Source organism: Otolemur garnettii, unplaced genomic scaffold, assembly GCF_000181295.1.
Source record: "Otolemur garnettii isolate 467f Iridium unplaced genomic scaffold, OtoGar3 scaffold00046, whole genome shotgun sequence".
NCBI classification, from domain to species: domain Eukaryota; kingdom Metazoa; phylum Chordata; class Mammalia; order Primates; family Galagidae; genus Otolemur; species Otolemur garnettii.
This window is the reverse complement of record NW_003852441.1, coordinates 11,720,692-11,743,961: the sequence shown is the minus strand read 5'-3', so window position 1 is coordinate 11,743,961 and position 23,270 is coordinate 11,720,692. Positions and strand designations below refer to the sequence as shown.

Here is a 23,270-nt window from a genome sequence, read left to right as displayed (position 1 = left end):
TGCTGTGGCGTCACACAGCTCACAGCAACCTCCAACTCCTGGGCTTAGGCAATTCTCTTGCCTCAGCCTCCCGAGTAGCTGGGACGACAGGCTCCCGCAACAATGCCTGGCTATTTTTTTGTTGCAGTTTGGCCAGGGCCGGGTTTGAACCCGCCACCCTTGGTATATGAGGTTGGCACCCTACCTACTGAGGCACAGGCGCTGCCCTCTACTCACTTTTCTCGTGTATTTACTTCTCAGAGACTTTGTGCTGAACTTCTCACCAGTCTTCTGCTCCCCAAGGCCTCCCCACATTCCTCCCTCCTCCTGCCTTTATGCTAGCCACTATATTGCAATGCTCACTTGCCCTGTACTTCTGCCAGGTTTCTCTTGTCCCAGTGACCGATCCATCCTGCTGCCTGTCATCATTGGCCTGATCCTCCTCGGCCTCCTCATCCTGGTGCTTGTTGCCTTCTGCATCGTCCGGAGACGTCCATCCACTTACCAACCTCTCTGAGCATCTGCCCCAACTTCAGGGCACTAAGGAACATCATTTCCTCACTATGCAACTGACTCAAAAACAAAGTTATCTTTCTTCCCTGTCTTCTTGAAGAACAAAAAATAGAGATAATATAATTAGGAGGGAGGTAGGGAGATTTTTATTAAATATCTGAGATCTCCCCTCCCTCTCCTCAGTAGGAGAGTAGTGAAACCTACTCAAATCTTTGTCCTTGCTCCCTTGTCCTACCAGGATTAAAAGCTATGGGTTTCTTGTTAAATGCCTTTCTGTGCCTTCTATGGTGAGAGTCTCAGGGGCCAGAAACAACTGGGGAAAAACAACATTGTCAATGTGTGACCCAATGTGTGTGGCACAGCTGGTGTTGTCTGAGGTGTACCTTCCCCCTTCTTTTTCCGGGGCCTCCAGCTACTCCAAGTTCCCCCTCTCCAGCAAGCAGTGGAGTCACCCATCCCAGCAGTCTTTTCCCACCCCTACACAATTGCAGGCACCAACAATTGAATGCCTGTGGACTTTCATTTCCACAAGCAATGAGAACGTCTACCCTGTCAATTGTGTCCCAAGCTAGCTGAGAAGCCTGATTTAACCTTTGCTGGACCTGGGATGCCCCTAGCCCACCTGGGACAAGCTGCATCAACCCCCAAAGTATGGCGTACTCTGATCTACACACACACAATTACCCTCTGTGCTCCTAACAACAGCTTGCCCTCTAGCTTGGGTCACTCACCAAACCAACCCTGACATCCCCAGTACCTTATGAGGGGGAGGAGAGAGACAGTGTCACTCCCATAGAAGCCCGTGTAGAATTATAGAAAGGGCCTCCTGTATGGCCACAGTCCGTACTAATACTGAGTGCCAGCTAATGCCACTGTTTTCAGCAAGCTATGATGCAATCACGGGGTGTGGCTAGGCTGATTGACTTATAGCTGTAGCCTGACTTACAGACGCACCCCACTAAGGCAGCCACACCGCAGACATACCCTATGATCTTGCAAACTGCAGAGCAGGAGCCACCCAAGCACTGTTAAGGCGTAGGATAGAGCAACCTGGGTTGGCATCCTGGCACTGGGTGGCGGGGTGGAAGGCAGTGCCAAGTAGTGGAAGGTGTCCTTTCCCAAGCAGAGCTTTTTGGGCCTACTCAGCCTTCCTGAAGTCTGCGCTGAGCACGTGGTGTGCCCTCGGGTCAGTGAGGTAGGGTTGACACGAGTACCCAAGGTTGACACGGCAGGCCAAAGCCAAGGCCTGGGCTTCATGGAGAATGCCAGCTCCGCGTCCCAAGTGGTGACTCAAGGGCTGTCTCCCTCGGAGCTGGACTCGCCTCCCCCACCTCCTCTCTTGCTTCACTGTCCCAGTCCCAGCAGTTACTATTGCATCCCTCTTCCAAAGTGGGTGCCTGCTGCCCGGCACCTAAAGTGCTGCCCAGCACAGACTGTCATGCTCCCGCCGGCGCTGTACCCTCTGGAGGCGCCGAAAGAACGGGAGAAAGAAACCTGCAGCACCCCCAATCAACGCCATTTTGGAGAATCGCGCTCCTTCTCTCTCAAATTCGAACAATATAAAGCTGGCTGTACAGAAGACAAGATGGCGCCCAGCAGGAAGAGCAAAGAAAGGCAGGATAAATCTTGCTTCCGAATTGGAAGCGTCAATAAAAGCACGGAAGGTCTAACTGCGCAGGCGTACAGCTCCACAATTCGAACAAGGGAGAACCTCCAAAACGTGGTCTCTGAATGAGACCTATTTCACGTTATTGAAGCTGGAGTGGCGGAAGATAGAGTGGCGAACAGGTGGCGGGTCAGCTTCGTCGCGGGAAAAGAAGAGGAGTGCCGGGTCGCGCATGCGCCAGCGATAGGCAATGACGGTCTGGAGAGACTGGCGGAAGTTATACTTCCAATATGGCGGCTGAGGCAGACGCACCGCTCAAACGGCTCCTGGTGCCGATTCTTTTACCTGAGAAATGCTACGACCAACTTTTCGTCCAGTGGGACTTGCTTCACGGTGAGTTTTGTTCAGCATCCGATCCAAGCCCTGCTCGAACAACCGCGAATCATTCGTTTAAGGCGTGACTGGGGACTAAATGACAACGGTAACTGCTGCGGTTCCGAGCTGGGCGGAAGTTGGCTTCTGAGAGGGGCGGAAGTGTCTCTCTTCCTAAAGGGAGGATGCCATATTTGGGCAAGAGGGAAAAGCCGCTGACGGAAGGAATTTGTGAAGTTTGGGCTTTAGCAACAACGAGAAACGGAAAGACTCAAATTTTTGCGAGACAAAATAACAATCAGGTCAAATAATTTCAACCTTTATTAGATCGCTAGCAGGATTACTTCATTCAAAGCCCCTGGTGAAAAAGGCCCTTAGCACACTCAATTGCTGTTGCCACCCTGACTGTTTTCTTTCCAGCCTCCACGTTTGCTAATGGTTTAATTTTGGGATAATTTGTCTTCCTTCTTGTTTGTATTTGTGGAGCACCTCTAGGCAAAGTCCATCTCAAACATCAAACCCTTTGGGAAGCCTCCTCAGTCTGCCCTTCTCAATTCTTGGCATCTCCCCTGAGCTTTGGGGGCTAGTTTCTTACCTACATTCACGACCTGTGAGTCTGACTAACACTGAGCCAAGATCCTTGAGGGAAAGGCTTCAAGGCTAGAGAAGTTGTGGGTGGCCAGGGCATAAAAACAAGTCCTGAAAGGGTAAAGTCCCTGAGTAAGGCGCCAGGGTAAATCAAAAGGGCTTAGGAATGAGTGTTTTGGAGACCTGTCTTTGGAGGAGACGGGCGAAGTGGGCTGCCCCGGTGCCCAGAGGATTCTTGGGCCTTCCTTACTTTAAACAGGGAAGCAATGGAGAATCTTGGAAGTCAAGGAGTTTAGATGTAGGGAATGAAAGATTGGATGGGAGGGAAGGCATTTGTGGTTAAGTCTGTTTTAGAAAGTATCCTAGTCTTGGCGCCTGTGGATCGAGTGGCTAAGGCACCAGCCACATACACCTAAGGTGGCAGGTTCAAATCCAGCCCAGGCCTGCCAAACAACAATGAAGGCTGCAACCAAGAAATGGCCGGGCATTGTGGCAGGTGCCTGTGGTCCCAGCTACTTGGGAGGCTGAGGCAGGAGACTCACTTGAGCCCAGGAGTTGGAGGTTGCTGTGAGCTTTGATGCCAGCGCACTCTACCCAGGGAGACAGCTTGAGGCTCTGTCTCAAAAAAAAAAAAAAAAAAAGTATCCTAGTCCTGGGCCGTGCCTGTAGCTCAATGGGTAGGGTGGTGTCCCCCTCTACTGAGGGTGGCGGGCCCAAAGCCGGCCCGGCCAAACTGCTACAGTTTGGTGGGCGCCTGTGGTCCCAGCTACTTGGGAGGTTGAGGCAAGAGAATCACCTAAGCCCAGGAGTTGAAGGTTGCTGTGAGCTGTGACTCTAGGACACTCTACAGAGAGTGATAAAGTGAGACGCTCTTTAAAAAAAAAAAAAAAGACAGCACCTGTGGCTCAAAGAAGTAGGGCGCGGGCCCCATATCCCAGAGGTGGTGGTTTCAAACCCAGCCCCGGCCAAAAACTGCAAAAAAAAAGTAGAAAGTAAGTATTCTAGTCCTAAGAGTAAACAGAAAATAAAGGACCAGGCTATTTATCCCTCCCCTCACCACCTTCCAGGGAGGTGGGGCTTGGGAGCAGCCCATAGACTTCATGCCTTGGCCTGGATTTCAGAGGTATGGTCTCTGCTTAACCCTTTTTCTCTTCTCAGTCCCCTGCCTCAAGATTCTCCTCAGCAAAGGCCTAGGGCTGGGCATTGTGGCTGGGTCACTTCTGGGTATGTATCTTTCTTTCCTGCTGTTGGGATGGGGGCCATGAACTTTATGGGTCCCTTAATTGAAAATGGGTTAACACACTTCTGTAGCTGTTGTTGTATTCCCAAGGAATGGAGGCTCCTCAACCCTGCCCTTCTCATCCTTTCCCCAGTAAAGCTTCCCCAGATTTTTAAAATCCTGGGAGCCAAGAGTGCTGAAGGGCTGAGTCTCCAGTCAGTAATGCTGGAGTTAGTGGCATTGACTGGGACCATGGTCTACAGTATCACCAACAACTTCCCATTCAGGTGAGGGGACTCACCCTTTATCCCTAAAGGTATGCTCCTCACTGGGAGCTTAAGTGAGGGAGGTAAAGGGGGCAGGAAAGCTTAGCCCTTTTAGAAATCTAGTTGGTGATGAAGTGAGCATCTTAAGAATGCCCAGGATCCAGAATGAAGTGGGACTATGGAGGACAAAGTAACCAGAGAATTGTGTCCCTAGATAGATGGGCTATGGAGGCATTTGCCGGCTCTTTCCAGGCCCACCTTTATTCCTTCTAACTCTTGACTCTGCAGCTCTTGGGGTGAAGCCCTGTTCCTGATGCTCCAGACAATCACCATCTGCTTCCTGATCATGCACTATAGAGCACAGACTGTAAAAGGTACGGATGATTTACCCAAGAGCCTGCTGTGTGGCTTCTGGGAACCCTGCTGGGAACTCAGGCCTTGGGAAGGTGGAGGACATTGAGAGGTTGATAAGGACTCCTTATCTTCCCAACCTCCAGGTGTTGCTTTCCTAGCCTGCTACGCCTTGATCCTGCTGGTGCTGCTTTCACCTCTGACACCCATGGCTGTAGTCACCCTGCTGCAGGCTTCTAATGTGCCTGCTGTGGTGGTGGGGAGGGTGGGTACTATGAGCAAAGGGAATGATATTGGGAGGCGGGGAGGGCAGAGGGACAGAGAAGGTGGCTGAGGTGTGGGGGTATTGGAATAAGGGGAAAGGGGAAATCAGTGATGGGAGCATGGGAATGCTCAGATGACAGAATCAAAAGTTTCAAAGTCTCTCCTAGCTGTTCCAGGCAGCCATCAACTACCACAATGGGAACACAGGTCAGCTCTCAGCTATCACAGTCTTTCTGCTGTTTGGGGGCTCCCTGGCCCGAATCTTTACTTCCATTCAGGTGAGTGTACCACTTTCTTTTTAGAAGGCACTAAAATCTCATCTTACTTTTTCCAGCTAAGGGCTAAAGCTGCCCTCTCTGGAACCTTTGTTCCTAGGGGAACCCTTCTTTTTTTTTTTTTTTTTTTTGAGACGGAGCCTCAAGCTATCCCCCTTGGTAGAGTGCCATGGCATCACGCTCACAGCAACCTCCAACTCCTGGGCTCAAGCGAGTCTCCTGCCTCCGCCTCCCAAGTAGCTGGGACTACAGGCGCCCGCCACAACGCCTGGCCATTTTTTGGTTGCAGCCATCATTGTTGTTTGGCGGGCCCGGGCTGGGGATACGAACCCACCAGCTTAGGTGTATGTGGCTGGCGCCTTAGCCGCTTGAGCCAGAGGCGCCAAGCCGGGGAACCCTTCTTGGGCTATGCTGAAGGTGACCCTGGCTCTGTCTCTTAAAACCAGGAAACTGGAGACCCCCTCCTGGCTGGAACCTTTGTGGTCTCCTCTCTCTGCAATGGCTTCATTGCTGCCCAGCTCCTCTACTACTGGAATGCAAAGCCTGCCCACAAGCTGAAAAAAGCGCAGTAGAGCAGAGCCAGTTACTGAAGTCATCGGTGTTTCCATTCACCCATTCAACCTCAGGGTCCTCCCCATCTGAGCCATTCTGCTGGTGTGACTTAATTACTCTCCATTCCTCTGCAGTTGCAGCTTGAGCCAGATTTACTTTTAGTGAAAATGGATAGTTGGTGGATCCAGATCCTTAGAAAAGGAGATGGGTGGAGTGTTTTAAACTGTCATTCTGACATTGGAATGCTTGCCTGATTCCTGTACCTGTACTGTTAACTCTTCATTAATCATTTGGCCAAGGTTCCTCCTTTAGCAACACTTTCCAGCTGTTTAACACTATTCTGGGCAAACCTCTTACCTTTCCTCCCATCTCCCCACTTCCCTTCTGTCTATAGAAAACAAAGCCTGGACTGTGGAATGGAGGGACAAAGGGTTGTGGTGACCTCCTTCCCCAGCCTGGTTGGAGCTTTCTCCTGGACCCCAGTGCTGGGGGCGGGGAAAGGGGGACAGAGAATGACTCAGGCAGGGCCCCAGGGTGGGGTGAGGAGGTTCTTGCTCTGGCAGGTCCAGACGGGAGTGGAGACAGGACTGTTTCTCACTGCAGTGAGGAAAAATGGTGATGGGACAATAAAGACTCAAAAGACGTGATTTATTCGTATAAAATTGTGTTTAATTCTACAAAAAAGTATAGATTGTGTGCCTCCTTTTAACCGTGGTTTGCACCTTTTGCTGTAGGGGACAGTTCTGGGTGAAAAGAGAATGGGGACCTTACTGGGAAATGTGTGTCCATGAGGGTTAGAGGTGTGTTAAGGGCATGGGGGCACCAGACAGGGGAGGGTTGTACATAGTGGGAGAGCCTGGGGGCAGGTAGGGGTTATAGGGAGGGAGTAGCTCCCCCTGGAGCTTTGGGTCACTCTGAGAGAGGGAGCATGTCGACGGGGCCTCAGGTTTACAGTGGGAAGAGCTGTGGAGAGAAACATGGGGTTAGAGGGTGCTTCCTTAGGTTGGAGGTGCAACTCCCAAGTTGGGGAGGGGTCTGATTAGTTTGGGGCTGAGGAGAACTTGCCTCCCACGCAGCCCTGGCTGCCTGGCTCCACTAGGTACAACAGGCATGGAACCAGATGCAAGACGGCTTATACTCTAAAGTGCATAGCCTTGTCAGGGCATGCTCAAGAGCTGGCTTAGCTGACTTGCGTGCTGCGTGGCTGTTTTCCTTGGGGCTGCAGGCCAGGAAGGGGCAGAATCGGCCTGGCCTCTCCTTGCCCTGGAGGCTGGGAGAGGAAGCCTGGTCACATAGGCCAGAAAGGAGAGAAAATGGGGCACCCACATAACCAAAACCCAGTCACATCTAGGGGTCTGTCACCTGCCTCTGCAGGGCTGCCACCTCAAGGCTAAGATGGAAGCGCCCTCTGGGAAAACCCAGACCCACTCCACCCTACATAGGGCCCTGGAAATAACAAGGTGAGGTACCCACCCACCAGCTTAAGCAGACACAGGTACCCCTTCAGCCAGGCCCTCTGGCATTACTGCTCCCAAGTACTCACCCGTAGTTGCCGGGCAGGTAGTTGGGGGGTCTGTATCCGAAGCCTCTGCTAGCTTGGGTGGTCGTGTACACCGGCCCCCAGAGGGGGCCGCCGCTGGCCAGACTAACTCTTCCCTGGCTGAAATGGGGAGTTCCAGCGCCCGAGCTCTTGGCCTTGCGTCGAGGTCGGTACTTATAGTCGGGGTAGTCGCGCAGGTGCCGTGCACGGAGCCTCTTGGCCTCCTCCACGAAGGGCCGCTTCTCGTCCTCGCCCAGCAGCTTCCACTGCGCGCCCAGGCGCTTGGAGATCTCTGAGTTGTGCATCTTGGGGTTCTGCTGCGCCATCTGGCGGCGCTGGGCGGAGCTCCACACCATGAACGCGTTCATGGGTCGCTTCACCTTCTCCAGGGGGAGTCCCCTGGGGACCACCTGGCTCCCAGCGTCCTCCTGCTGCTGGGATTCCGAAGTCGAGGTGGCAGTGGCCGTGGAAGCCGGGGCCTCCAGACTCCAGGCCCGGTCCGCTGAGAAGCCGGCTAGCGCCATGGGTTGGAGTAAGTTTTAAGAGTGCGTTCTGAATGCCCTCCCCTCAAAATGAAGCAGCAACCCTGAAAATGCCAAGTGTCTTTCCAGTCTGGAGTCGTTGTGGAGAACTCAAGTCTTTAAAAAGTATCTATCATCCCCAAGTCCAGACCATAAAACAGAGCCTTTGCTTCCAACTAATTCGGCACACTTTGGAGACAATCGAATAGTAAAATCCGCTGCGTCTGGTACCCAGTGCTGGAAAGGTTGTGCTCTCCTTTCCTTCTTGCCTTGAGGTCTAGCAACTAGCAGACCCCCATCCCTCTCTCCCTACCCACAGGTGCCACCGGACCGACCTTTAGTGGTGGCAGTAAACCGTAAACCTTAGTTCCGTTGTCTCCGCAGCTGCCAAGCACAGACGCCACAGACTTCTCACCTGGGATCAACGTCTGTAGCTGGCAGTACCGGACCGGGAATAGCTTTTAAAGGCTGACTCCTCCTCAGTCCCTCCCACAAGACTCTGCTTCCTTAAGGGCGCCAACTTAACCTCCTCCCCCTTAGGCAAACCCAGGTGTCCTGTGTCTTGGCTCCCAGCATTACCCCTCAAGGTACCACGCCCTCTGCCCACCCAAGACCTAGATGTCAAGCCTTCCAGCCCCAGTTGCCAGGATGTCTCTCCTCCCTTCTTAAGCTTTGGCAATTTAAAGCCAATTCCTTTCCATCTAAGGATCAAGTGCCCTGAGGGTCAGTTGTTCAGGAAGGAACTTGGACCATCACCACCCACCCCAACTCCCTCAATGGTGACAATAGCACCTCAAACCCCGACCTGCCCCTGGGGCAAGAAAGTCAGGCTGAGGGGGGTTGGCCATTTTTGTTTCCTGAGTCATTCCAGCAGGTGCTTGGTAGGTGATTCAACCTCTTTCCCCAGGTGAGAAATGTAAGCCCTCCAACTCCAGTTCCCAAACCTTAGATTTCTCCACAGCCATTGAATTAAGGCAAGTTTTATCTCTCAACCTATAAATCAGGAGTGAGGAATTAGGAAACCTAGGACAACTCCCCAGAGCTGAGAGTTCTGTAATGTGGATGCTGGAAAAAATGCTTGGAGCCAGACCAGAACAATGACAAGGAATGGCAGCTGGACACAGGTTCCAGAAGCTGATGTGAGGATACCCTGCTCTCTACTCTACCCAAAGCCCAGCCCAAGCCCTAGGCCTCAGGTAATCGGATTAAGCAGCCCAGCTTTGGCTCTCAGCTCTCAAGAACAGTTCCAGCTCTAAGCAGACCCGCCTAGCCCTCTGCTGTGACTCAGGTATAGGATTGGCCCAATGCCCTCTACCAGCAAATCTGGGGGAGGGGAGAAACAAGGTACAAGCCACTGTCCTCTGGTCCAGAAGGGTACCTGGGCCTGGGGAATTTAGGAATGTCAGGAATCTTCAGAAGATAGACCACCTCTGGATCACTAAAGAATGAGAAGGTATAGAGGAAAAGAAAACAGGGGCCTGGGGCCAAGGGCCAGGGCCGGGCACTCCTAGAGAAACAAAAGGACCAAACTGGGGGCAAGGAAGGCACAGGAAGCAGAGAGCCATTTGGATTTTTTATTCTCTTTAAATACTGTACAGTGAAAAATAAATACGCCTTCTCATCCACCAGACAAGGTAGTTTCCCCCCTCCCCTTGGGGGACCTTGTCACCCCCTTCATACACACCCCTGGTTCTAATCCAAAACCTTCCCCATGCCTCCCACCCACGTATACCCTTACTATCCCCGTCTTCCACAGTGATGAGGCCCCAGAAATGAGGGGTACAGGATGGGAGGAGGGATAGCAGGGGAGCCCCCCTGAACTGTCAAATCTGGGTGGGTCAAGGAGCACCCCTCACCAACAGGCGAAGAATGGGGGTGTTCAGAGAGATTGGGGTCTTAGAGGATAAAGGCACATCCAGTCTGATGGGAAAGGAGAGAGGCTCCCCTTACCCTTGGGGTAGGGTGGACAAGAGGGAGGGGGGGTATGACCCTGTTACACACCCCTCCAATAGCTCCTGGAGGTTGGGGGGGACCCAAGCTGCTGTGCCACCCCCCTCCCCCCCTAGATAAGAGCAGCTCCAGCGCAGGTCAGTTGGGCCTGTGAGGGCCATGGTGTTGGGCAGCAAGCGAGATGGAGAAGGGAGGGATGCAGGCTGGAGGTTTTATGAAACCCCATTCACCAAACTACCCAACTCCAGGGGGGCAGAGAGCTCTCCATTCTCCGCAGGGCCCTTAGAAAGCTTGCTGACAGAGTCACCCTGAGGAGGAAGTGGGAAAGTAAATCAAGAGAAAAGAAGGCAGATGGTCAACAGAAATTCAGGTGGATGACACTCTCTACCACTGAAGCCTTCATAGCATCTGGTGATCCAGGGATTGGTTCCTTGATCTCCATGCCCCAGTCTCACTCTTCCTAGGATCCAGAAAAAGTGAACCAACCTTTCCTCTCTAGTCTATTCAAAGTGTGCACTATTTTATTTTATTTTTTTTTTTGAGACAGAGCCTCAAGCTTTCCCCTGGGTAGAGTGCCATGGCATTACAGCTCACAGCAACCTCCAACTCCTGGGCTCAAGCGAGTCTCTTGCCTCCGCCTCCCAAGTAGCTGGGACCACAGGCGCCCGCCACAACGCCCGGCTATTTTTTGGTTGCAGCCATCGTTGTTTGGCGGGTCCGGGCTGGGGATTCGAACCCGCCACCTTAGGTGTACATGGCTGGCGCCTTAGCCGGTTGAGCTATAGGCGCCGAGCCAGTGTGCACTATTTTAAATGCAGTCTAAACATTAGACACAGTTACCTCTGTGATTCAGTAAGAGATTTTTTTTTTTTTTTGGAAACAAAAGTCTCATTATGTCACCCTTGGCAGAGTACCATAGTGTCACAGCTTACAGCAACCATAAACTCTTGGGCTTAAGTGATTCTTTTGCCTCAGCCTCCCAAGTAGCTGGGACTACAGGCGCCTGCCACATCACCATTTTTTGGTTGTAGTTGTCATTGTTGTCGGTGTATGTGACTGGCACCCTAGCTGCTGAGCTATAGGCACTAAGCCAGTAAGAGATTTCTTTTTTATTTTTTTTTGAGACAGAGCCTCAAGCTATCACCCTGGGTAGAATGCCATGGCCTAATAGCTCACAGCAACCTCCAACTCCTGGGCTCAAGCGAGTCTCCTGCCTCAGCCTCCCAAGTAACTGGGATCACAGGCGCCCGCCAAAACGCCCAGCTATATTTTTTGGTTGTAGCCATCATTGTTGTTTGGCGAGCCCAGGCTAGATTCGAACCTGCCAGCTCAGGTGTATGTGGCTGGCGCCTTAGCTGCTTGAGCCACAGGCGCCGAGCTTAGTAAGAGATTTCTTTAGAAATTTTATTGTGTCCTGCCACAGGATAACAAGAAAAAAGGGACAAGGTAAATCACACCTTGCCTGCCTACCTTTTGTCCTGAAAGAGAGTCTTCTGAAGGTTTAGTGCGGTCCAGGGGTGGCCGCTGGCGGCTCTGAGACTCTGCTCGTGAAATATAGTCAGCTACAGTCACTGGGGAAGGCAGAGGATCAAGTTTCAGAAGGAACTCCAATAGCCAGCCCAACATACCCATTGAACCCCAACCCCTGGTTTTCACAGGGTAGAAGCCATCCCATTCTCTCAACTCTGAGGAAGAATTCTGGTGGCCAGTGTCAGCTGACCTGGCTGACGGTCTCCACTGATAGAACCATCAGTCCGGTTACCACGATTACGGCGACGGCGGCTGCGATTACGACGCTGGGGTCTAGATTCATCTTCTGTTAGGTAGGGAAAAATAAGAGTCACACATCCAATCCCCCATCCCTCAATATATTTTTTTTTTTTTCAGACAGAGTCTCACTTTGTTGCCCTTGGTAGAGTACCATGGCATCCTAGCTCACAGCAACCTCAAACTCTTGGGTTCAAGTGATTCTTTTGCCTCAGCCTCCGGAGTAGCTGGGATTACAGGCGACTGCCACAATGCCTGGCTATTTTTAGACCTGAGGTCTTGCTTTTGCTCAGGCTATTTTCAAACCAGTTAGCTCAGGCGATCTACCCGCTTCAGCCTCCCAGAGTGCTAGGATTATAGCCATGAGCCACTGTGCCCCATGCCCATCCTTCAATTCTTATTTGTCTCTAATTTTTCAGACCCCAGGAATAGCTCTCACCCAGGCCATTCTCTGTCATGTTGGGCCCATCTGATTCCAGGCCTCCATCCATGACAGTCCTATCTTCGTCAGTGCGGCGGCGGCGAGAACGGCGGCGTCTAGCACTTGCTGGGGGAGGTTCCCCCGGTTCTGAATCAACTGGGGGCTCTGGTTCAGATGTGTCCAATAGGCTGTAGGGATTACTGTCTGGATCCTTCAACACTGGTCAGAGGAAGAAAATATGTTGGGATTCAGGTATCCATCACCTTTCCTTTTCAACCCATGTTCATGAACCCAGCTGTCTGGTACCTGAACTAATAGATGAAGAATTGTATCTCGAACTGGGCCGGGGAGCAGGTGGGGGTCCCCTACCCCGGCCCCCAATCGGCCGTCTCCGGTTATCTTCCCCGCGGGTTGGGGGATCCTTGTCACCAGGCCCAGGTCTGTGGGGCTCCTCTCTCTTCTCTGATTCAGTCTCAGAAGCTGTGGACAGGTCTGAGCTGGGGCCTGAAGAACACAGTGGGATCTAGTCAGGGCCACTAATCCTACCCCAGGATCCATCATAGTTCCCAAACCAGAAAAATTCTTTATCTCATTCCCCCAGTCAATCACCTCTTTATCATCTCTATCACAGCTTTCCCCCAAGAGTCCATCCAGACCTCTGCCTCTCTCTACAAGGCCCCCACCCACCCCCGCTCCCATAGGTGTCTCACCATAGGCAGGACCACCTGTCCTCCGGCCCCGGCCCCGGCCCCCGTAGCTGCCCCCATAGGTTCGAGTAGCATGAAGGGAGGAGGAGGAGCTCTCATCAGTGGTATATCCAGTTTTGTCATTGCTACCGCTGCCCCGCCCACTGCCAGGAGGGCGAAAGCCCAGCCCTATCTGCCGAAGCTGTTCATCAATTTGCAGCCTCTCCAAGCGAAGCTGCTCCACCTCCTGGTTAGGTAGAAAATTGAAAAAGATATGGTAGGAATAAGATCAATGGACAGTGCCTTTCTTTATGCTTCTCTACCCTAACTATCCCTGCATATCCTAAGCTCTCAGGAATGCAAGGAGAGGGAACATACTGGCTAAACAAAATTCTGTCACCCAACCCGACAGCCTCAGATTCCCACCAATGTTCATATTTGCTATTCTATACAGAGAGATAAACTAAGTATCATAGTTCCTCAGTTTATCCCCTAGCAGTTTTCATCCCTTTCAACACCCAGCTCTTTCCTCTTCCGGATTGGGTACCTGCAGGTAGGAGAGGTGGTATTCCAGCAGAGCCTGGGCATTGCTGATATTCTCTCGGGTGCCAACAAATATGAAGGGAACCATTCCCTGCAGAGCAGAAGAGGGGGAAATGGCTCAGAAAGGGAAGTGAAATGGAAATATTAACCCCACCTGGTGTCCTAGAAGAGTCCACCCAATGTAATCAATCTGGGCTCTAAATCTACTGAGGGGAAACAAAAGACTGTCTCTACCCTCTCAAACTCCCAGCCTTGAAAGAACAATCCCATCTACTTCTGGAAACCAATCTTTAGGCCTAGTTGCCCCACACCCATACCTCCTCCCTGGGGTTCTTCTTGTCATTATCACCTTCCACACGAACCCTCACCACACCAGATTTATCCACAATCTCCTGAATCACTTTCCCGTTCTTTCCGATCACTTTGCCTGAATGGATAAAGGAAGAATTAGGCCTTTTTTCCTAAATAAAAAGGTAATGAAGAGTAAAAATAGGTAAGAGAAAAAGACTTCCTGCCTCATCCCCCTTCCCTATACAGGATACATTTCAGTTTATTCTCTTGCGTCCAGATTTCTGATGAAGACAAAATATTATAATTCCTAGAAAAAAAATTCTTTTGAGCCTTTCTTACTCTGGATAGAGTACTGTGGTATCATATGTCACAGCAACCTCCAACTCTTAGGCTCAAGTGATTCTCTTGGCTCAGCCTCCCAAGTAGCTGAGGTGCCTGCCTCATGGCCCAGCTATTTTTAGAGATGAGGTCTCACTCTTGCTTAGGCTGGTCTCTAACTCTTAAGCTTGAGTTATCCACCCGCCTTTACCAGAGTCCTAGATTTACAGGTATGAGCCACTGTGCCCGACATAAGCCCTAGAATTTTATTCTTCTATTTTACCACTCCTACTATGTATGGACTATTTGATTTATCCTTGTGAAGTTGGAGGTCCACAGGGAAGTGCCAATCACTAGCTACAAAAGCCCACAATCACTTCAGATAATCTTGCACTTGACCCCCAGCTATATTCTTCACTTTTATTTATACACACCCCTAACTCACCAACCAGGTTCCTGGGCACTTGTACTGAGTCCTCAGAAAACTCAAGGTAGCTTCGGGCCTGTCGGCATGCTTCAGGAGTCTAAGGGAAGAAGAGTGGAGATTTGTTATTAAAGCCTATAAAGATATACAACTATTATGTACCTGTAATAATTAAAAATTAACAATTAAAAAAACTGAAATAAAGGGGCGGCGCCTATGGTTCAAAGGGGTAGGGCGCTGGCCCCAAATAGAAGACGTGGATCTCAAACAAATGATCTTTCTGCCATTATCTGTCTTTGGGGAAAATGTGCTGCCACCAAAGTTAGGGTAGTCAGTATAACTCAGGCTTGCTTTCTACTTTAGCCTCTTTTCTCTCTATCCCCTAGAGGACCCAAAAGTCAGGGATCTTTTGCTGACCTCTCCATAGATGCGGAAAGTGCAGGTCTCTTCACCCAACTCAATGGCAGTCACCCCAGGTACTTTTCGGGCCTGCTGGATATTGGCACCATGAGTCCCAATTGCCAGTCCCATGAGGTCCTCTCGCACTGTGAACTCTTCCTGGAATGCTGCTGCCAACTGCTTACTTGTCTGAAAGGAAAAGGCACTGTAGGAATCATGGTGGTGGAATAGCAGAACATCAATCTCAAGTACCTGACCCTTTGGCATAACTTAAATAAGGATGTGTGAATGGAAGCCGTAAGAATCACCCTGGAGTCAGCAGACCACTAGGATCTGTGTAGAAAGTTCAGGAACGCTTTTATTTATTTATTTATTTATTTATTTATTTATTTGAGACTGAGTCTCACTTTGTTGCCCTCAGTAGAATGCTAGAGCATCATAGCTCACAGCAACCTCAAACTCTTGGGCTCAAGCAATTCTCTTGCCTCAGCCTCCTGAGTAGCTGGGGCTATAGGCACTTACCACAACGCCCAGCTATTTTTTAGAGATGGGGGTCTTGCTCTAGCTCATGTTGGTCTCCAACTCTTGAGATCAGGCAATCCACTAGCCTTGGCCTCCCAGGGTGCGAGGATTATATAGCTATAAGCCATCATGCCCAGCCAGGAACATTTTTATTATAAGAGGCAGAGTCTCACTTTATTGCTCAAGCTAGAATGCAGTGGTGTGATCGTGGTTCACTGCAGCCTTCAACTCCTGTGCTCAAGCAACCCTCCTGCCTCAGCTTCCCAAGCCCAAGTCGTTGGACTACAAGTACCTGCCATAATCCGGCTAATTTTTCTGTTTTTAGTAGAGACAGGTCTCACTCTTACTCAAGACTGGTCTAGAACTCCTGAGCTCAAATATCTACCCACCTTGTCCTCCCAGAGTACTAGGATTATAGGTGTGAGCCACTGTGCCAGCCACTCAGCCAGGAACTTTTAATTTGAATTCTACCTACCAAATACCAACAGCTTATGGGGCGGTGGTAAAGAAAGTAATAACAGGATTTGCCCAAACTTCTGGGAGTCACTTCTGGCAGCTCTAACACTATCATCCAATTGTGTGATACTGAACAAAACATACTCTTTGGGCCTCTGATTTGTCATCTGCTAAGTGATTACATCTGATCTACCTCATTCTCAAGACTAGCAAGAGGTGGCTCAGTGCCCGTGGTTCAGTGGTTAGGGTGCCAGCCACATACACCAGGGCAGGCAGGTTCAAACCCAACCCAGGCCTGATAAATAGCTACAACAATGACAACAAAATAGCTGGGTGTTGTGGCGGGCACCTGTAGTCCCAGCTACTTGGGAGGTTGAGGCCAGGAGAATCACTTAACCCTAAGAATTTGAGGTTAGTATGAGCCTGTGACACCATAACGCCAGGGCACTTTACCAAGGGCAACATAATGAGAATCTGTCTCAAAAAAACTAGCAAGAGGATTAGATAAGGTTCAAGTGGTACGTTTTCACAAGGTATATGCAAGTGTAATGAACACCTGCCTAAACCAAATATCAACTTTTCCCAAAATAAAACCAAAAAACATAAGTAAAAAGCAAGGAGTTAAAAAAAGCAGAAAACGGGTGGTGCTCATAGCTCAGTGGGTAGGGCGCCAGCCACATACACCCAGGCTGGTGGGTTCGAACCCAGCCTGGGCCAGCTAAAACAACAACTACAACAAAAACATAGGCAGGTGTTGTGGTGGGCACCTGTAGTCACAGTACCTAGGGAGGCTAAGGCAAGAGAATCACTTAAGCCCAAGAGTTTGAGGTTGCTCTGAGCTGTGATGCCACAGTATTCTATCCAGGGTGACACAGTGAGACTCTCTCCTCCCCCCCCAAAAAAACCAAACAGAAAATAAGCCTATGTAACACCACAGCTACACTTACTTTCTTTTTTTTTCTCACTCTGTCACCTTGGGTGATGTGTCATGGTGACATCATAGCTCACAGCAACTTCAAACTCTTGGGCTCAAGAGATCCTCTTGCCTCAGCCTCTGGAGTAGCTGAGACTATAGGTAGCTAATGCCCAGCTAGTTTTTCTATTTTAAGTAGAGGCAGGGTCTTATTACTCTTACTCAGGCTGGTCCTGAACTTGTAAGCTCAAGCAATCTGCCTGCCTCGGTCTTCCTGAGTGTTAGGATTATAGTTGTGAGCCACTGTACCTGGCCTCACTTCATTTCTTAATCAGTTCTTAGTGGGATCTCTGGGTTCAGGAGCCGGAAGACAGGAAAGGTTCTGCAACAGTAAGACCCAAATAGGAAGCACCAAAAAGAAAAAAAATTTGAAATGGGACAGTCCCAGATCACAATCCGCTACTTCCTACATCCAAGGTAGATAGGATTAAATAACAGCAAGAATGTACACCAGGCAAGAAGAGAAAGTTGGGGGGCCAGGTGCGGTGGTTCAACCCTGTAATCCTAGCACTTAGGAAGCCAGTCAGGTGGATCGCCTGAGCTCACTGGTTTGAATCAGTCTGAGACATAGCAAGACTTCATCTCTAGAAATAGCTGGACATTGTGGCGGACGCCTGTAGTCCCAGGTACTTGAGAGGCTGAGGCAAGAGAATCACTTGAACCCAAGAGTTTGTGGTTGCTGTGAGTTATGATGCCATGGCACTTTACTGAGAGCAATAAAGTGAGACTTTATCTCAAAAAAAGGAAAAAAAAATGGCTGGGCGAGGTTGCTCACACCTGTAATCCTAGCACTTGGGACTGCCTATCTCAGGAGTTCAAGACCAGCCTCAGCAGAAGTGAGACCCTGTCTCTACTAAAAATAGAAAAACTCGGCACCCTTAGCTCAGTGGGTAGGGCGCCAGCCACATACACTGGGGCTGGTGGGTTGAAACCCAGCCTGGGCCAGCTAGATAGCTAGGCATTGTAGCGGGTGCCTGTACTCCCAGCTATTTGGGAGGCTGAGGCAAGAGAAGTGCTTACCCTCAAAAGTTTGAGGTTGCTGTGAGCTGTGATGCCATGGCACTCTATCAAGGGTGACAGCTTGAGACTCTGTTTCCAAAAAAAAAAGGCTTGGCGCCTGTAGCTAAGCCGCTAGGGCACTGGGCACATACACTGGAGCTGGTGGGTTTGAACCCGGCCTGGGCCTACCAAACAATAATGACAACTACAACCAAAAACATAGCCGGGCATTGTGGCAGGCAGCTGTAGTCCCAGTACTTGGGAGGCTGAGTCAAGAAAATCACTTAAACCCAAGAGTTTGACGTTGCTGTGAGCTGTGATGCCACAGCCCTCAGTTGAGGGTGACATAGTGAGACTCTGTCTCAAAGAAAAAAAAAAAAAGAGGACATTGGAAAAAGATACTAAGTTTTTGTTTTTGAGACAGAGTCTCACTATGTCACCCTCAGTAGAGTGCTGTGGCCTCAGAGCTCATAACAACTTCAAACTCTTGAGTTTAAGTGATTCTCTTGCCTCAGCCTCCCAAGTAGCTGGGACTACAGGAGCCTGCCACAAGGCCCAGTTATTTTTTTTGTTGTTGTTGCTGCTGTTTGGCAGGCCCTGGCCAGGTTCAAACCTGCCAGCTCCAGTATATGTGGCCAGTGGCCTAGCCACTGAGCTACAGGCACCAAGCCAAAATACTAAGTTGAATGTTCAAAATCACTAAGGGAAGGAAGGGAGAAGATCTACAATGACTTACAAGTGTCTTCTAGATAAGTTTCCTAAGGGTTTTATTCCTTAACCTGCCTAATAGTTTCAAAGATGTTTACTGTATTACTTTTTATCCTTTATATTTATACAATCAATATTTTATTTTATTTATTTATTTCTGAGACAGTCTCACTTTGTTATCCTTGGTAGAATGCTATGGCATCATAGCTCACAGCAACCCCAAACACCTGGGCTTAAGTGATTGTCTTGCTTCAACCTCCCAGATAGAACTATAGGAGCTTCCCACAACGCCTGGCTATTTTTAAAGATGAGGTCTTGCTCTGGGCTCAGGTTGGTCTCGAACCTTTAAGCTCAGGCAATCTACCCATCTTGGCCTCCCCAAGTGCTAAGATTAGAGGTGTGAACCACCGTGCCCAGCCCATAGTCAATATTTTAAAATAACTTTTAGGAACGAAACAACAAACAAAAGGGAAGATTTCTTAAAAGCAAGGACATGTGCCTCTTAAGACTTTGCACCAATGGCTAACTTAGCGTATTTAGTACACTTTACCACATAGATTAATACAGCCAAGTTCTGGGAGAGCTAAATATTCTAGCTTTTGTTATCATAAAACCTGCTTATTGGGGCTGGGTGTTGTGGCTCATGCCTATAATCCTAGCATGTGGGAAGCCAAGGCAGGAGGATCTTTTTTTTTTTTTTGAGTCAGAGCCTCAAGCTGTCCCCTTGGGTAGAGTGCTATGGCTTCACTGCTCACAGCAACCTCCAACTCCTGGGTTCAAGCAAGTCTCCTGCCTCCGCCTCCCAAGTAGCTGGGATCACAGGTACCCGCCACAACGCCCGGCTATTTTTTGGTTGCAGCTATTATTGTTGTTTGGCAGGTCCGGGCTGGATTTGAACCCGCCACCTTAGGTGTATGTGGCTGGCGCCTTAGCCGCTTGAGCCACAGGCGCCGAGCCAGGAGGATCACTTAAGCTCATGAGTTCAAGACCAGCCCAAGAGTGAGATCCTGTCTCTAAAAAATATGCAGGTACTGGCTCAGCGCCCATAGCACAGTGGTTACAGAGCCACCCACATACACCCAGGTAGGCAGGTTCAAACCCAGCTTGGGCCAGCTAAACAACAACTGCAACCAAAAAATAGCCAGGTGTTGTGGCAGATGCCTGTAGTCCCAGCTACTAGGGAGGCAAAAGAATCCCTTTAGCCCAAGAGTTTGAGGTTGCTGTGAGCTGTGACACCATGACACTCTACCCAGGGTGACATAGTGAGACTTTGTCTCAAAAAAAAAAAGGCAGGTATTGTGGTGTGCGCTGGTAGTCCCAGCTACTAGGGAGGCCTAAGCAAGAGAATCACTTGAGCCCAAGAGTTTGAGATTGCTGTGAGCTATGAGGCCAGATCACTCTACTGGGGGCAAAAAAGTGAGACTCTATCTCAGGAAAAAAATGAAAATAAAAACCTGCTTATTTGGAACTAAAACAGATATAGTTTGTGTAATCTGAGGGTAATGGCAAATTTTTCCCTACTAGTACCCTGAGCAATATCCTGGGAGAAGTTAAAGATTGCCATGACCCAGAATGCCATGACCCAGAATTCGCACGATTAATTCACTTAAATGGCAACAGATATTTATACACACACACACACAAAAATATACACACATACCAAAAAAAAAAAAAAAATACACACAAGCACACACACACCCTACTCTTTTAGAAAGGTATAATTCCTAGGAAAAAGAAACCTGACAATTACAGGATCTAAGAACTCAAAAACCCCTAAAGAAATACTCTAATCTACCTACCTCACAGATGAAGATTAACTCAGTGAAATCAAATGATTTGCCAAAGGACAATCATTTGACAAAGCAAGACTTAGGATTCCAAGTCCAGTGGTATTCCCAGTGTACAAATGGTTCTCAAATATATCCTGTCAAGTTGTTTGGTTTCCAGAGGTGATTTAGGGGTGTCAGTGGAGGTAAGAGCCATGCCCCCATTTTCCACTTTTGGACAGAGTTGCTCTGATTGATCGTTTTATGCATTGTGCTTCCAAGTAAAATTTCACTTGATAAAGAGTCCCATCGCTAAAAAAAAATTTGAAAAAACTACACTATAACATAATGGAGTTCTGCCATCTGGAGGAGTCTGGGATATAACAATTGACCCAGGTTTAATGACCCAGAAAAAAGCCTAGTCTTTTTGTACTGTAAACACAAAAGCATGGGTAGAAGATGGGGCAGGAAGAGAGGAGGACAATACCTTTCAACAGTAGAAAGTGGAGCCAAAACTTACCTCTAGATGTTTGGTAGCTTCTTCATTACGGGACATGAGTAGCAGTTTGGTGCGCAGGCTTCGGAAATGCATATCACCCAGCAGAGATGCCCGCTTCACAGGGGCTTCTGTGGTTGACTAGAAAGAAATCAATGGGAAAGTCATTAAAACTGACTTTGAATACATACTGGGCAAGAGCCAAGGACTAGGAATCAGGATACCTGAGTCCCTGGAAAGGAAATAAAGCTAGGGAAGAGGGATATCATTGTCAGTCTCACAAGGGCTGACTCTATGAATGCCTAAGGGAAGTGGTTTTAGATAGCAAGCAAGGAGCAAGCATAAGGTGAGTCTATTTTTGAAAGTCTAAATATCCCAGGGAAGGTCCCCAACCAAGACTGCAATATACCAGGTTAAAAAACAAAATAAGGTCATACATGAGGAAGACTAAGGAAAGGTAGGGCTACCTGGGCCTGTAGGAATCAAGAACAATAAAGTCCTCTCTGATAAACAGATAAGCACATTTTGGCTCCACCTTTTCTGCAAAGAAGTTAGAAGGGGAAAAGGAAATTTGTTGAAGGGGCTTATGTGAAATTCAGACAGAATAAACTCACCAGAATGAAAAGCTCACTATTGGTGATGTTGAGAAAGATGCAGTTGGCTCCCAGTGCTTTCTTGAACTCTTTATGGACATTTTCATTAGAGCAGCTGCATAGAAAAAGTAAAGTGCTCAGAGAACAGACTGTGATGAAGAGTTCAGGGGAGGGCTAGGCCTGGTGGCTCACACCTATAATTCTAGCACTCTGGGAGGGAAAGGTGGACGGACTGCTTGAGCTCAGAAGTTCAGAGACCAGCCTGAGCAAGAGTGAGACCCTGTCTCTAAAAATAGCTGGTCGGCTCGGCGCCTGGGGCTCAAGTGGCTAAGGCGCTGGCCATGTACACCTACGGTGGCAGGTTCGAATCCCCAGCCCGGGCCTGCCAAACAACAATGATGGCTGCAACCAAAAAATGGCCAGGCATTGTGGCGGGCGCCTGTGGTCCCAGCTACTTGGGAGGCTGAGGCAGGAGACTCGCTTGAGCCCAGGAGTTGGAGGTTGCTGTGAGCTGTGATGCCATGGCACTCTACCCAGGAGGATAGCTTGAGGCTCTATCTCAAAAAAAATAAATAAATAAAAACAGCTGGTCATTGTAGCAGGCACCTACAGTCCTAGCTACTCAGGAGGCTGAGGTAAGAGGATCACTTAAATCCAAGAATTTGAGATTGCTGTGAGCTACGATGCCATAGTACTCTACCGAGGATGACAGAGTAAGACTGTCTCGAAGGAAAAAAAGAGTTCAGGGGAGAAAAGAGCAGGTCTGAGAAAATAAGAGAGACCTTGGTTACAGAATAGGAATAGGGAAAGAGAGGAGCTGACAGTCTTAACTAGCAAAAAGGGTATTAGTAGAGAGACAAGGGAACAACCAGAAAAAGACTACAAAGTGGGGTAGAGTGACTCATGCCTATAATCCTAGCACTCTGGAAGGCTAATACAGGAGGATCCCTTGAGCTCAGGAGTCCAAGACCAGCCTGAACAAGAGTAAGACCCTATCTCTACTAAAAATTAAAAAAAGCTAGGTAGTGTATTGGGACATCTTTAGTCCCAGCTACTTGGGTGGCTGAGGCAGGAGGATCATGTGAACCCAGGAGTTTGAGACTACTGTGAGCTGGGCTGATGTCACAGCACTCTAGCCTGGGCAATGGAGTGAGATTCCATCTCAAAGGGAAAAAAAAAAAAAAAGACTACAAAATGTGAGGGGGGCCTGGGAGAAATGAAGCCAGAGATTAGGGGCATAAAGAGCTCCCCACCACCACCATTTATAACACTCACGCCTCTCTCAGATCCTCAGGCACAGCCATGGTAACTTTGAAGAAGCTACCTTTGGTTGCAAGGGGATTGGGATTAACTGGCCGAAGTCGCTCTAGGGTAACAATCTCATTGTAGGTGGCGTCGCAGGCAGCATATTCAATGACATAGAACTAACAGAGGGAAAAACAGAAAACTGGTGATGACCTGAGCATTTATCTCCCACCTTTCTATGAATAAAATATTTGTTTCAATAGTTTGCCAAAGGCTTTCACAATTACTCAATTACTCACATCTCCTTTCATCATCCTCACCCGGGCCAGCCACCAGCCACAAGGTTCCTGTTCATTGGCTCGAGAATAAACCTGAAGAAAAGATGAAAATAGGTGGCACCTGTGACTCAAGGAGCAGGGCGCTGGCCCAATATACTGGGGATGGAGGATTCAAGTCTGGCCCCAGTCAAAGTAGAACTATCCAAAAACATTAAGAATGGAATAAGCATTAAGATATTTGTGGCTTGGCGCCTGTGGCTCAAGTGGCTAAGTCACCAGCCACATACACCTAAGGTGGCAGGTTTGAATCCAGCCTGGGCCTGCCAAACAACGACAGCTGCAACCAAAAAATAGCCGGGCGTTGTGGCAGGCACCTGTGGTCCCAGCTA

General features: G+C 49.3%; 4 protein-coding genes across 4 annotated transcripts in view; 2 read left to right on the top strand and 2 right to left on the bottom strand.

Annotated features, from left to right (window-relative positions):
* Positions 1-758, top strand: part of CD68 (CD68 molecule) — a 3,117-nt gene extending 2,359 nt beyond the window's left edge. Inside the window, exon 6 of the mRNA XM_003791269.3 lies at positions 363-758. Coding sequence (XP_003791317.1) covers positions 363-496 — 134 coding nt within the window. The 3' untranslated portion in view covers positions 497-758. The remainder of the gene's footprint in view (positions 1-362) is intronic.
* Positions 759-1,849: 1,091 nt separating this feature from the next.
* On the top strand, positions 1,850-6,172 carry MPDU1 (mannose-P-dolichol utilization defect 1). The gene is made up of 7 exons (XM_003791141.3): positions 1,850-2,491; positions 4,217-4,282; positions 4,432-4,564; positions 4,832-4,917; positions 5,041-5,159; positions 5,326-5,436; positions 5,880-6,172. Exons 1-7 carry the CDS (start codon positions 2,389-2,391, stop codon positions 6,003-6,005), a joined length of 744 nt encoding a protein of 247 aa, XP_003791189.1. The 5' UTR covers positions 1,850-2,388; the 3' UTR covers positions 6,006-6,172.
* Positions 6,173-6,700: 528 nt separating this feature from the next.
* Positions 6,701-8,049, bottom strand: SOX15 (SRY-box 15). The gene is made up of 2 exons (XM_003791142.3): positions 7,529-8,049; positions 6,701-6,948 (listed from the first exon to the last, which is right to left on the bottom strand). Exons 1-2 carry the CDS (start codon positions 8,047-8,049, stop codon positions 6,780-6,782), a joined length of 690 nt encoding a protein of 229 aa, XP_003791190.1. The 3' UTR covers positions 6,701-6,779.
* Positions 8,050-9,606: 1,557 nt separating this feature from the next.
* FXR2 (FMR1 autosomal homolog 2) overlaps positions 9,607-23,270 on the bottom strand; it is a 25,595-nt gene continuing 11,931 nt past the window's right edge. Inside the window, exons 4-17 of the mRNA XM_003791139.3 lie at positions 22,903-22,974; positions 22,634-22,782; positions 21,380-21,473; positions 20,790-20,906; positions 14,864-15,034; positions 14,468-14,546; positions 13,731-13,840; positions 13,418-13,504; positions 12,895-13,117; positions 12,491-12,688; positions 12,203-12,403; positions 11,717-11,812; positions 11,467-11,567; positions 9,607-10,304 (exon numbers count right to left, since the gene is read on the bottom strand). Of these exons, the coding sequence (XP_003791187.1) occupies positions 10,209-10,304; positions 11,467-11,567; positions 11,717-11,812; positions 12,203-12,403; positions 12,491-12,688; positions 12,895-13,117; positions 13,418-13,504; positions 13,731-13,840; positions 14,468-14,546; positions 14,864-15,034; positions 20,790-20,906; positions 21,380-21,473; positions 22,634-22,782; positions 22,903-22,974 (1,794 nt within the window). The 3' untranslated portion in view covers positions 9,607-10,208. The remainder of the gene's footprint in view (positions 10,305-11,466; positions 11,568-11,716; positions 11,813-12,202; positions 12,404-12,490; positions 12,689-12,894; positions 13,118-13,417; positions 13,505-13,730; positions 13,841-14,467; positions 14,547-14,863; positions 15,035-20,789; positions 20,907-21,379; positions 21,474-22,633; positions 22,783-22,902; positions 22,975-23,270) is intronic.